We start from the raw sequence: 12481 nt of genomic DNA, 5'->3' as shown, positions 1-12481 counted from the left end.
CAGCGAGTTTGTGTGCTGGGCCCACAGTGATGGTGGCCACACACTGGCCCCGCGCCTTCAGACAGTACATGGTTTCCCACACACTGCTGCCTCGGGGCCTCACAGCCTCTTGGGTGGTAGGGTCCGTGGATGTCCTGCATGTCCACCTGAGGACCCCGTGCCTCCCTATGTCAGAGACTCGGGCATGGGAGAAGTGACCAGACTGCTTTTCCCGCTTCCTCAGGCAGCGCTCGTCGGAGGGACCACCATGATCATCGGCCATGTCCTGCCTGACAAGGAGACCTCCCTGGTGGATGCCTATGAGAAGTGCAGGGGTCTGGCCGACCCCAAGGTCTGCTGTGACTACGCCCTGCACGTGGGGATCACCTGGTGGGCCCCGAAGGTAATACTGGAATCCTGAAAGATGAGCAAATGCTGTTTAGGCAGAGGGGCCATTTGGTGGGAGCCAGCTGGGGTGTGGTGCTCTCCCGCAGGTGTGGGGCACGCCTCCCATCCCCCTCCTAACTCCCCCAAATGCGAAAAGATGAAGCACTTATGGCTCTGCAAGGCAGTGGGCAGGCCTGCCCTGCTGGATTTGCAAAGCCAGGTTTCCAGCAGATGCAGAGTCTAAGACGGGGGGGCCCAATGGCTCTTTGCCCTGACCCCAGGGCTTTCAGCCTTCCCTGATGCCTGAGACTAGGTGCCCCTGACGCCTGCTGTGTGTGCTGCTGAGTGCTGGGCTCAGGCGGGGGTAGGCTCCAAGGGCCACGATGTTTTTGTGCTGAGAATGACAGCACTGGCTGAGGCCTCAGCACAGGCAGCCCGGCCTGGCTCAGTGCTGCCTGGTACGCATGGGCCGGGTAGATCTTTTCTGCTGGGACCTGGCTTCTACTCAAGGCCCTGAGGCTGCTCCTGGTATGTGGCCTCGGATGGCTCCCTCTGAGCCCATTCTCAGTTCAGCCTGTGCCCCAGGTGCCTGGCTTTGCTGTTGTCCAGCTGCCCCAGGCCCGGCGTCCATTCCCATCTCCCCACATTCCAAGTTTTGCTCTCTCTGAAAACAGATATACAGGCAGGTAGCTTTTGATTTCTTTTTGGAGTGTGATGGCTTATCACCCCAGGGAAGCAACCTGGATATTTGTTCCTTCATCAATTATTTATGAATTACCTCGTCTCAGGACTTGGGTGGGTGCCCTAGAGTTATAAAAAGAAAAAAGCATTACAAAATTTTCCAAAGTTCTTCAGTGGTGGACCCTGGTTGGAAGGGCTGCCTCCCTTCCAAGGTGGTAATTAGAAGCATCGCTGTACTTCTGCCCTTGGGTGTGGGGCCCACCGGGTCTCTTCCTTTATTCCCAGCCTGGGGCTGGTGAAAGGCCTTGGCACCCCCAGGCCTCACAGCATGAACACCCCCCACTCCTGGGACCAGAATAAAGGTGCAGATCATGCTGAATGTCTTTCAGATGGGGGGTTGTTTATTTCAGACAGCCTCCTGGAGGGGTGGCCCCTACACCCAAGGCTTTCTCCATCCCCTTGCCCAGTGTTGGTCTACAACGGAGTGCCCATCTCGGCAACCCTGAGGTCAGACCAGCCATTCCCAGAGGTCATGGGGACTTTCATGCATCTGGGATTTTATATTAGTTTTTCTAATAATCAATTTTTTCCTAACTATAGCTTTTAAAATTAGAAAAGAAAGGATGCCCGAAATCGATCACCTCAACACAATCACTATTTGTTATTTTGCTTATTTCCTTCCAGTCTTTTTCCCTGGTAATCCTTTCCTGTTAAGTGGGAGCGTTTTCTGAGTGGATGCATGGTCTTCATGACTGTCGCTGCAGTGGCCACCTAACGTTCTGTCCAGCAGGTGAACCTCAACTTCCTTCCTCTCATGGACCAATGTGGCTTCCATTTTTTCCCAATATAAACAATGTTAGGATGACTCTGCTCACCCACATAATGCAGGAATCTACTGTTCCTGTGTTAGATTTTTCCCGGGGTCTCTGAATTTTTAGCATTACTGTGCTGTCTTTGTGATGCCATTTTATGGGGTCAGGGGAATAGGCCCGGGGAATAAAAGTTGTGAATAAGGCTGATGAGGAGTTGGAAACACAGGACAGGCCTGTATGGTAGGAAAAACATGCCTAGGAGGTAACGGTAGAGTTCCAAATGTGTGTGTGTTACGCTTGACAGTTTTCAAAGTACATCTTCATGCGCTTGCTCATGGGACCTCCAAGCAGCCTGGGAGCTGGGAGGAAAGTGAGATGCTTTAAGATTGCAGACAGTGGTCACACGGTGGCCCCCTTGGCGGAGCCGCATCTCTTCCACGTGTTCACGTCTGTGCTCACGTGGCCTTCGCATGTTGCTCTCCAGGTGAAAGCAGAAATGGAGACGCTGGTGAGAGAGAAGGGTGTCAACTCGTTCCAGATGTTCATGACCTACAAGGACTTGTATATGCTTCGGGACAGTGAGCTGTACCAAGTGTTTTATGCTTGCAAAGACATCGGGGCGATCGCCCGAGTCCACGCCGAAAATGGAGAGCTCGTGGCCGAGGCAAGGCGATGGAGAATGCTGGGGCGGGGAGGGGGGCAGGGGCTAGGGCGCCAGTGTTCTCGGGTGGATTCCTGACCACCCATTTCTACCCCACGATGTTCAGACAAAACCGGCTGTAAAAGTTAACACCCCAGATGACGAATCTCTGCCAGGAAATTGCAACTTTCCTACTGTCTGTGAAAAATGAATCTCCCTTTATAGTCCAGAAGGGTTTCTAAGTCTTAAATGATGTCTTTATTCTAATGCTCTATTTAAATTCCATTATAGCAAAGGAATTTAAAGCAGCTCTAAGAAGTATTTTAATGAGATTTCCAGCAGGGAAACTCTGACTTCCAGATCAATAAAAAATGCTCGTCTTTGGTGTCCCAGACCTGTTCTCTGGTTGTGGAGCTGTGTTTTCAAAAGGAAAAGACGTTACTGAGTATGATGAAGTGAGACTCAGAGAGCCTTCCCCAAGGGGAGCCGGTGCTTGCTCCCCCTCTTCAGAAGGCGAGTGTCACGGAAGTGAGAGGCACAGCCAGCCTGTTCCAATGGGCTGTGTCTAGCATATTTGACTGCCCCTGGGGTTCGGTATTGGTTGATGTCTCTCTGAGTCTCTCAGTGTTCCCTCTTTTGCTGTTACTCAGGGTGCTAAGGAGGCGCTAGATCTGGGTATCACCGGCCCCGAAGGCATTGAGATCAGCCGCCCAGAAGAGGTGAGGACGGGCCCCACGTGTCCTCTGTCAGCTTCTCTCTGGAGACCCACGGGATCTTTAGGGTGGAAGAGCCGCTGATAAACGTCAGTTGTGCCACGTCACTCTCTCCGTGGAGGGAGGTCCCTCGGGGAAGCTTCTCCAGGGGCAGCTTCCTCCAGGCTGAGGCTGACTTGGCCTCATTTGAATCTGGTTGCAAGAATCTGAGGGAGACAATGCGAGCACCCCAGGGGTGGCTGTACCCAAAATTGAATTGGGAGAGAAAAGACAGGCTGAAAAGGTCTGTCTCTTCAGACGCTGGAGGAAATTTCAGATTCCTGCTCCGCTCCCCCGGTACCTCATTACTCGCTGGAATGCTCGCCCAGAGCCCTGATCTGCTTCTGCCCTCAGGTTCTGTCCTTGTACAGTTTTGCAGGACGTGCGTACAAGCCCCCCAGAGCCCCCCCCCCCAGTAAAGGAATCTGCTCTAGAGGGACCACATTAGGCAGAGAATGCCTTCCTGCCCTATGACCCTGGCCATTTGTGAGAGCAAGGCTGTTTTGCATTTTTGCAAAGCTGGAAGTGCGGAGTGGCTGTTGGCTGTCCCCAAGGGATCCATGGGGAGGCCAGAAGGAGTGAGCAGCTGGAGACGTGTGATGGTATTTCCACAAGACAGGAACCAAGTGGGCTCTTAGTGGGTCAGCCTGCGGAGGGAGGAGTCCCACCTTCCTCCTCCCCTGGTCTGCCCTATCTGCCAGAGTCCTTGGATATAGCTCCTGTTTTGACACCTAAGAATTGGTCAAGAAAGATGCACCTGATTCAACAAAGTAAATACTGCACCTGTGAGGGCCGGGGTGGGTGGGGGGTGGGCACAGGAGTGGACTTGTTCGGTCATATGAGTGAAAGAGCAAAGCTTGGCTGTAGTGGCAATAGCAAAAATGACCATTGTCATCATCTGTTCGTTCAAGGGGAGGGTCTTGGGTCCACAACAGGGCTGATTTGGCTCCCAGGAGCCATTTGACGATATCTAGAGATATTTTTGATTATCTCATTTGAAGGGCGGGTGCTGCTGGCATCTAGTAGGTAGAGGCAAAAGGTGCTGCTAAAGATCTCACCTTCCCCAGACAGCTTCCCACCACAAAGAACTGTCCAGCCCAAAATGTCAATAGTCCGAGGTTTAGCAACCCTGCTCTCGGCTGATTTCCAGCTTGAGATCAATCGATGTCGCTCCTTTGCTGCCTCACTGTGGTTCGGTGGCTGCAGAATGAACACACCAGAAAACGGGGAGAGCCGGGGCTCCAGGTTCCCGTCTGCACTTCAGTGAGGCCCTGGTAGCACCCAGCAAGGGTGTGCCTGGCGCACCTAGCCCTGGGAGTCTCCCGCGTGAGCAGAGGTGGCTGGAGCTCGGGCCCCGGCCCAGGGATTGCACCCAGGCCAGCCCGGTGGGTGCCGTAGGCCCCCCTCCAGATATCCGGCACGCCTGCTAGGAGGCAGGTCTCGGCCACATGTGGGCTTGCTTGGGAGAGATGGTGACGCTTGTTTTCTTCCTGTCCTTTGTTTCTAACAGGTGGAAGCTGAAGCCACTCACCGAGTTATCACCATTGCGAACAGGGTGCGTAGACCCCACCCCTCCTCCATCCACCGCTCACCCAAAGTCTGTTCTCGAATCTGGGGTCAGAAACCAACCTGTCCAGTGGAGTCCCGTTCTGTCCTGGGTGCCAGCATCGTTGCTCAAGAGGAAAAGGCTCCCCAGGGAGGCAGGGTGCAGGCGGGGGTGGTGGGGAGCTGATGCACGTGGGGGTGGCACCCAGCAAGAGGTGCAGGGCCTTTACCCGATACAAGCCTTCGATCACAGGCAGGGCACTCGATAGCTCTGTTATGCTGCTTTATTACCTAACATCAGAATGTTGGCATCCGTCCTCACAGAGGAGCCATGAGGAAAAGCACTAGAAAGAGCAGAGTGCTGTGCAAAGGTCGTTTCTCTTCCTGCCATCACGGGTGCGATCTGCTCAGATCATCTGAGTTCCCGTCCCCAGACACCAGCCTTCTGGGTGTGGTCACTGGACTGGCAGCATCCGCGTCGCTTATTACCCACAGAAATGTAGAAGGGCAAGTTCTCGGCCTGCGGAGCCCACCGAATCGGGGACTCCGGGCGATGCCCAGCCATCTGTGTTTTAAGAGGCCTGCTGGCGATTCCTGCTGGAGAATCTCTCCCCTGGAAAGACCCGGGCTCCCTGGAAGGATGTAAACAGGAGGGCGTGCTGTTAGGAATCCCCGGGGAACACAGTGAGATTGGAAATCCAGCTGGTCTCAGAGCTACAGACTGGTGCCAAGCCGGGCCTGTTCAAACGTCAGGCCTGCTCCTAAACCCTCTGTCCGAGTGTGACAAGCATGGAAGGCCCCAGAATAGCCTTTGGGAAAACACAGTCTCCCATCAGCAGTTGATAAATCTGGGGGCTGGATGAGGACATTATTCTACTGTCATTGTGTCAACGAGTTCCCGGTGGAAGGGTCTGAACCACAGCGGCAGCTCCTCCCCTTTTAGCTCCAGCTCACGTCCAGAGAAGCTGAGCCGTGGGCTGTGCGTGGTCACACAGCTTGGCAGAGAAAAAGCTAATCAATGTGAAATCCAGGCATCCTGTGTAAGACCGGCCCTGCCTGGCATCGACTTTGGACCCTGAAGCCTCTGTGTTCTGTTTGCTCCAGGGCACGTCCTGTCTGCTGACACAGCAGCCCTCAGCGGCAGCCGCAGTCCTTTGTAATACGGAATATAATTCAACTATCTCTGAATCACCACATTCGTGACTATGAAATTAAGATAGTCCCTTAAGTTATTAAAAAAAACCTTTTCGTCAGTTGGTAGAAAATATGAGGTTCAGCTCCCGACATCTTGCCCCACTTTCATTCCCCTGTTGGGCCTGGTGCTGGGCGCGGCTTGCCCCTCATTGCTTCGTGCGCTTCTCCAGCTTGTGCAGCAGCTGCTGCAGCTGCACTCCCAGCGGAAGACTGGCACCCTGGGGGCGGGGCTAAGCAATGAGGGGGAGGTGCCAGGGCCAGGTGGATTTGACCGGGTATGCAGGTGCCTGTTAGGTTTGTGGGGTTGATGCTCTCTCCTTCCCGCCATGTTTCCATGTTTAGACTCACTGTCCCATCTACCTGGTCAACGTGTCCAGCATCTCGGCGGGCGATGTGATTGCAGCTGCTAAGATGCAAGGTGAGTCCCTGAGCTGGGATGGACAGGGCACTCGGGGTGGCGTTGCAGCCAGATGGGCGCCCCAGCTCCACGCACTGCATGGCCGCTCCCGAGGCCTGGCCCTGCGCCTGCCCTCACTCCTCCACCTGTCTTCCCAGCAGTGCCCTGTGCTAGCCCAGGTTCAATCCATCAGGATTGGTGTCCCTCTCCACATTTGCATGCATAGCAACTTCTCAGAAGTGTCTGTCACCTCTTCTGTGTCTGGCGAAATTATTGAAGTTTTCAGTGGATTCATTCATTGGTATCTTTTCGGCCTTTTTGGTTTCACTAGTGTGAAACCAAACTGGTTACTGGTTGCCCCAGTAACCAGTGTGAAATCCTGGACCAGTTCCAATGGACATTTCAGAGGATGCCAGGGACACCCCTAGAGAAATAAGGGTGCGGACCCAACTTCCCTTGCAGCCCCCTGTGTACGAGCACGGCACCTGAAGGGACTCCTGCTGTACCTGAAGGCTTTGTACTTGCTCGTAGTACCAGCCTGGTCAGGGTGCCAGGGAGGGCCTGCCCACAGGGAAGACAAAGTCATGGTCATACCAGGATCAAGGGCTTCTAGCCTTTCCACTGCTCTGCCTCCTGGCGATCCCTCCTTCGTCACCCTGCCTTCTAGCCCCTGCTGCAGACCCTTCCCCCAGCAGTTCTCCTGAAGGGGCTCACAGCACCTGTCTGCTCAGGAAACGGTCCTGACTTTCCCTGAGCCTGGCTTCCACAGCCCTCGGTTCCCCCACTGTGCATTGCAGTGCCATGCCCCAGCCAACTGTGCTCCCTGAGGGGCTGTCGGTGCTGCCTCACCTCGGTGGCTTTGCCCTTCTGTCCCCGCTGCCTGGAGTCAGCATGGGCGGGCGTAGTGAGCACCCTGGCCTTAAACCCAACTGCGCTCTGAACCACCCGAGTGAGCCTAGGCAAGTCCCTTCCTCTCTGACTTCACCTCTGTCACCTGTCTAGTGAGACACCCAGACCAATGACTCCTCAGGTTCCCTGGCTTCCTTGTGACAGCTTGACCCTTCTCCTTCCAGGGAAGGTTGTGCTGGCTGAGACCACCACTGCGCACGCCACGCTGACAGGCTTGCACTATTACCACCAGGACTGGTCCCACGCGGCCGCCTACGTCACAGTGCCTCCCCTGAGACTGGACACCAACACCTCAACCTACCTCATGAGCCTGCTGGCCAAGTAAGCCATCCACGGAGGACCCCACAGCCCGATAGCCCATCATTAACTCTAGCCCATGTCCTTCTGGGAAACCTGTGAGCGGTGGTTGTCCAGAATTTCAGAGGACACTGGTATCTCACACCAAAGAGTGCTGGGAAACTAGGATGTGGCCTCGGGCTTATCCTAGAATAGATGGGGGCCTTCCCTTCTCTGGTTCTTGACCTCTGCCCCCTCGTACCGTTTCCTATGCAGTTTTCTCTCCTGTGTATGCCTCTCTCCTGTGCTGTTTTCTTCTTCTTCCCCCTTCCCCTCTCTCTTCCGTGCTTTCTCCCTCCATCCCTCCTACTCTATCTCCAGTCCTCCTCTTGTCCAACTTCTCATTTTCTGATGCTGCTCTTCCCCTCTGGATCCCAGTCCACAGGAAACGGCCTGGTAATAGTCTGGATGCAGTGGGACAGCAATGTGAAAAGATTTTGTTTTTGTCTCAATCTCACTGCTCGCGATTTCTCTCTTGGCGCTGGGGACATTTGGGCCAGAGGCCACTGCCCTTTTGGTTATTCAATTCCAGTTCAGTTTACAAGTCAGTCTCATCCCCTCCCCACAACCCCAGCCCAGGACTGGGATGGGGGAGAGACTAGGAATAAGTGGGGTGGGGCGATTCTTCTCTACACCCAAGCTCACGTCTGTAGTACTGCATTAGTTGTCATTGCTTCTCAGGCTAAAATTGACTGGCCTTCAGGCCCTCTCAGTGCAGGGCACATGCCCAGCCTGGGCTCTCCTGTGCCGTCCTCACACAGTCCCCAGATGTAGGAGGCAGACCCCAGCTTTACCGAATTTACCTGCACCTTCCAGCTTCCAGAACTAGCAGTGTCCCTGAGGACAAGGACCCAGGCATGACAGCTTAAGCCTGGCCACCGTCCCTGGTGTCTAGGGCTCAGGAAACTCACCCAGCCATGCCACTCCCTATGGGGGAGGGCGGGCTGTCCCCAGGCCACCCATCTCCTCACCCGGGGTGCAGAGGCAGCCCCCCAGTCCACCTCTCATGCAGATACCCACTGCTCTCACCTCTGCTCCACAGGTGAACCTCTTGAAAATGTCCCCCACTTGACTTTGGGGTAGACTGGTGGGGGAGGGCAGGCAAGCACCACTCGGCCATGAAAAGAGACAGGGGAAAAGACTATTACATTCTGCCAACCCCTCAGTCTCCCTCCCTGTCTTCTGTTTTTATAGACCTGGGGGGTGGGTGATGGGGGGCAGCCAAGGGAGCAACTAGCCCCAGCTGACAGTGGCTGTCTTGGGTAACGGAGCCCTTATTCTGTCCACATTCTTCATTTTAAGATTCTAATTCTTTTGGGAGGGAGGGGAAGGGAAGGAGAAAGGAAGGGGGAGAAACATCAATGTGTGATTGCCTCTCATGCACCCCCAAACCTGGCCTGCAACCCGGGCATATGCCCTGACTGGGAATCGAACAGGGGACCCTTTGGTTGGCAGGCCAGTGCTCAATCCGCTGGGCTACACCATCCAGGGCTCTTAAGCAGATTTAAATAAATTGAGAGAGTAAGAGAGGATAAAGAGAGGAATGAACGCTTGGTCAGCTGTTGCTTTTAAAAATGCCTTTTGTTGGGAGAAACCATTGTTGTCAACACAACAAGAACAAACAAGTATCAAAGACTCACTACACTAATTTGGGCTCAGTTCTAAGGCCAAAGAATCTTTTAAAATATCTTCATGTAGCGCAGGCAAATGCCCTGGAAGAACAGAGACGTACTGAGTGCTCCAGCCGACCCAGACCACAGTGCCCAGACGCGCGTGTACGAACAGGCAGGGGGAAGGGGCTAGTCACCACTGAGGAGATGAAGTGTTGTATCAGCCTCTTTTGCCAGATTTATTAAATTATCTAAATGCACTCTATCCACTTAGACAGAATTGCAACTTCACATGAACTATTATGAGAATAGTTTGAATCCCTTTTCTAATTGGTGCATGTGGTAAATGTGAGCAGTTTTATAGAGTCTGGAGCATGGTTTTAATATTTTAATTATTTATGGGAATTTATGATGGCTGTAATTTTGTTTTCATGACACATTTTTTGGTGATAGTTGATATTATATAAAACACTTGATAGAAAGCCCAGACGCCAGTTATGCTCCTGTAAGAAAATGTGAGCTGCTTCATAATGAGCTACTTTACTGATTTATTTTTAGACAGAGGGGAAGGGAGAGGGAAAGAAAGGGAGAGAAACATCACTGGGTGGTTGCCTCATGCACCCCTGACCAGGGACCTGGCCTGCAACCCAGCCAGGTGCCCTGATGGGGAATCGAACCGGTGACCCTTTGGTTCACAGGCCACTGTGAACCAAAATCCACTAAGCCACCCCAGCCAGGGCATAATGAGCTACTTTTGAATGTGACTTCTTAGGATGGATCAGGGGAAAAAAGTACCTCTAGAGGTAAAGATTCATCCTCTCTTTAAAACCTGACTTCTTATGGGGACCAGATTATTTTCATTGGAAAATTTTACTTAACAGAGCCAGTCGGTCATGTTTTAAACTTGAAAGAGTAGAGGTGGGTGTTTCCTATCGCCCAGATTCAGGACAGCACCTGGAGACCTCAGAGGCCCTCCTGACGTGCGACCACACCCAGTCACACCTGCCCATGGGCACCCTGAAAGGAATGGTGGGTGCTCAATAAGACTTGTTGGTTAAGGAATGGGAATTGAGCCAGCTGCCCAGGGGTCGGGGACCCTCAGCCTGTGACACTGATGGGTGCCTCTCCTGATCAGAGCCCTGCCCATGTATCTGGAGGACCCCCAAGGACAAAGTGAAACCCCTGAAGATCCCATGCATCTCTGGTGGGTTTTGCCTGCCTGGGGATCCCTGGAGAGCCCTCGAGGACCCTAGGAAAAGCCCCCTGCCTGATGGAAGAACCCCTCCCGCAGGCTCTGAGAGGGCCTAAGCAGTGTCTTTGGCCCAGGGAGACACCAGCCCATGCCGCAGGAAGAGCTGAGTCATCTCACTGCAGATTTGGCCAAGAATATCAGTCATTTAGTGAGAGCTGGGACTGATGAGCCCTGCCAGGCCCCGGTAGAGAGAGCCCTCTATGCAGCCTGACCCAGGACGTCTGAAAGCCTTAAGATATGCCTCTTCACCAAGGGAAATAATGCCCTCTTCCCAGAGTCCCCTTCCTAAGCAGGCATCTTAGAAGGCCCATGGGCACAAGGCTTTGGTGCCTCCCACAAGCAAAATTAGACTCTGAGATTCCCAGCATGTGGTCCAAGCAGTTGTCCCGAGTGACCCCTGTGCTCCATTCAGGCCCCTCCCTGCCCTCCTGAGTGACATGGCCTGGGTGACATAGACATTCTCTCTCTGCCCCTCACCATCTCTGAGGCCATCAGCAATCTCTGAGTATGGGCCAGCTGTCTGCCCCCCTCATTAGGCAGAGGGCTTGCCGCCACACGTCCCCTCACCATNAGCCCTGCCAGGCCCCGGTAGAGAGAGCCCTCTATGCAGCCTGACCCAGGACGTCTGAAAGCCTTAAGATATGCCTCTTCACCAAGGGAAATAATGCCCTCTTCCCAGAGTCCCCTTCCTAAGCAGGCATCTTAGAAGGCCCATGGGCACAAGGCTTTGGTGCCTCCCACAAGCAAAATTAGACTCTGAGATTCCCAGCATGTGGTCCAAGCAGTTGTCCCGTGTGACCCCTGTGCTCCATTCAGGCCCCTCCCTGCCCTCCTGAGTGACACGGCCTGGGTGACATAGACATTCTCTCTCTGCCCCTCACCATCTCTGAGGCCTTCAGCAATCTCTGAGCATGGGCCAGCTGTCTGCCCCCCTCATTAGGCAGAGGGCTTGCCGCCACACGTCCCCTCACCGTCATCTCGGCCCCGAGTCCGTAGTCAGCTCACGAGCCCCTCAGGGGCCTGGCCATGCCTTGGCCACCTACCTCCTGGCGTGGAGGCTGGCCTTGGGAACAGTCTGAGGATGATGGTCACGGATGGCAGTGACCCTGTTGACTTGCATACCGTTGCTGGCTTACAAGGCCGACTTTTCCATCTTGTCCCTCGTTTCCCCTGTGAGCCATTAGAGTCCCCACATCCTAGGAAGGCTATGACTTAGAGTTATTTGCAAGGCCTAACACTGAACTTGTGTGTTTTACCAAGCATGTGCTTGTTGCCAGCAGGGCCTGGCGGGGGTTGAGGGTGGGGATGAGAGGGAGTTTTCACATGGTTTCATGGTGGTAAAACCACCGCCACCCTCTACTCTAGCTAAACTCAAGCTCAGTTTTCCTCTGCCCGCTATCCTAACTCTTAAAAGTCACCATCTCGAAGCCTCTCAGTGTCTCCTGCCACACTGATGGTCTGTGCCACACTGGGCACCTGTTTCCACCTGAAGATGGGGAAATCAAGGCTCTCACAATTTACGTCACTCTTTAGAGGTCATACAGCTACTAAGTAGCAGAGCCAAGATTGAAATCAACTCTGCCTGGTTCTTAAGCACAGACTGTTTTTCTGTTACCTGTCACCACCCTCTGGGACCCAGGCTGCCTCCCTTCACTGGGCACACCCTTCTCTCTACCCAGCGATACTCTGAACATTGTGGCGTCAGACCACCGGCCTTTCACCACCAAGCAGAAAGCTATGGGCAAGGAGGACTTCACCAAGATCCCGCATGGAGTGAGTGGCGTGCAGGATCGCATGAGCGTCATCTGGGAGAGAGGCGTGGTACGTTCCTGAGACCCCTCCCCACTCCAGTCCAGGCAAGAGTCCCATCCTGAGGAGGGCAGGTCCACCACAGCTCCTGTTTCGCTCAAAAACAGAAGTGAAAAGATTTTTTTTCCTGATCAGAAAGATAATAAGGCCTAGTGTAAAATTTTCCCATAATTCCATA

General features: G+C 53.8%; 1 protein-coding gene across 1 annotated transcript in view; it reads left to right on the top strand.

Annotated features, from left to right (window-relative positions):
• Positions 1 to 12481, top strand: part of DPYSL5 (dihydropyrimidinase like 5) — an 81174-nt gene that overhangs the window by 57934 nt on the left and 10759 nt on the right. Inside the window, exons 3-9 of the mRNA XM_037066782.1 lie at positions 224 to 382; positions 2344 to 2523; positions 3150 to 3218; positions 4762 to 4806; positions 6333 to 6408; positions 7461 to 7617; positions 12174 to 12315. Of these exons, the coding sequence (XP_036922677.1) occupies positions 224 to 382; positions 2344 to 2523; positions 3150 to 3218; positions 4762 to 4806; positions 6333 to 6408; positions 7461 to 7617; positions 12174 to 12315 (828 nt within the window). The remainder of the gene's footprint in view (positions 1 to 223; positions 383 to 2343; positions 2524 to 3149; positions 3219 to 4761; positions 4807 to 6332; positions 6409 to 7460; positions 7618 to 12173; positions 12316 to 12481) is intronic.

The sequence above is a fragment of the Sturnira hondurensis genome, unplaced genomic scaffold (genome assembly GCF_014824575.4).
Source record: "Sturnira hondurensis isolate 20B ecotype Veracruz unplaced genomic scaffold, ASM1482457v3 Scaffold0016663, whole genome shotgun sequence".
NCBI lineage: Eukaryota > Metazoa > Chordata > Mammalia > Chiroptera > Phyllostomidae > Sturnira > Sturnira hondurensis.
Note: the sequence above shows the minus strand (reverse complement) of the source record. Positions and strands in the feature narration are given on the sequence as shown.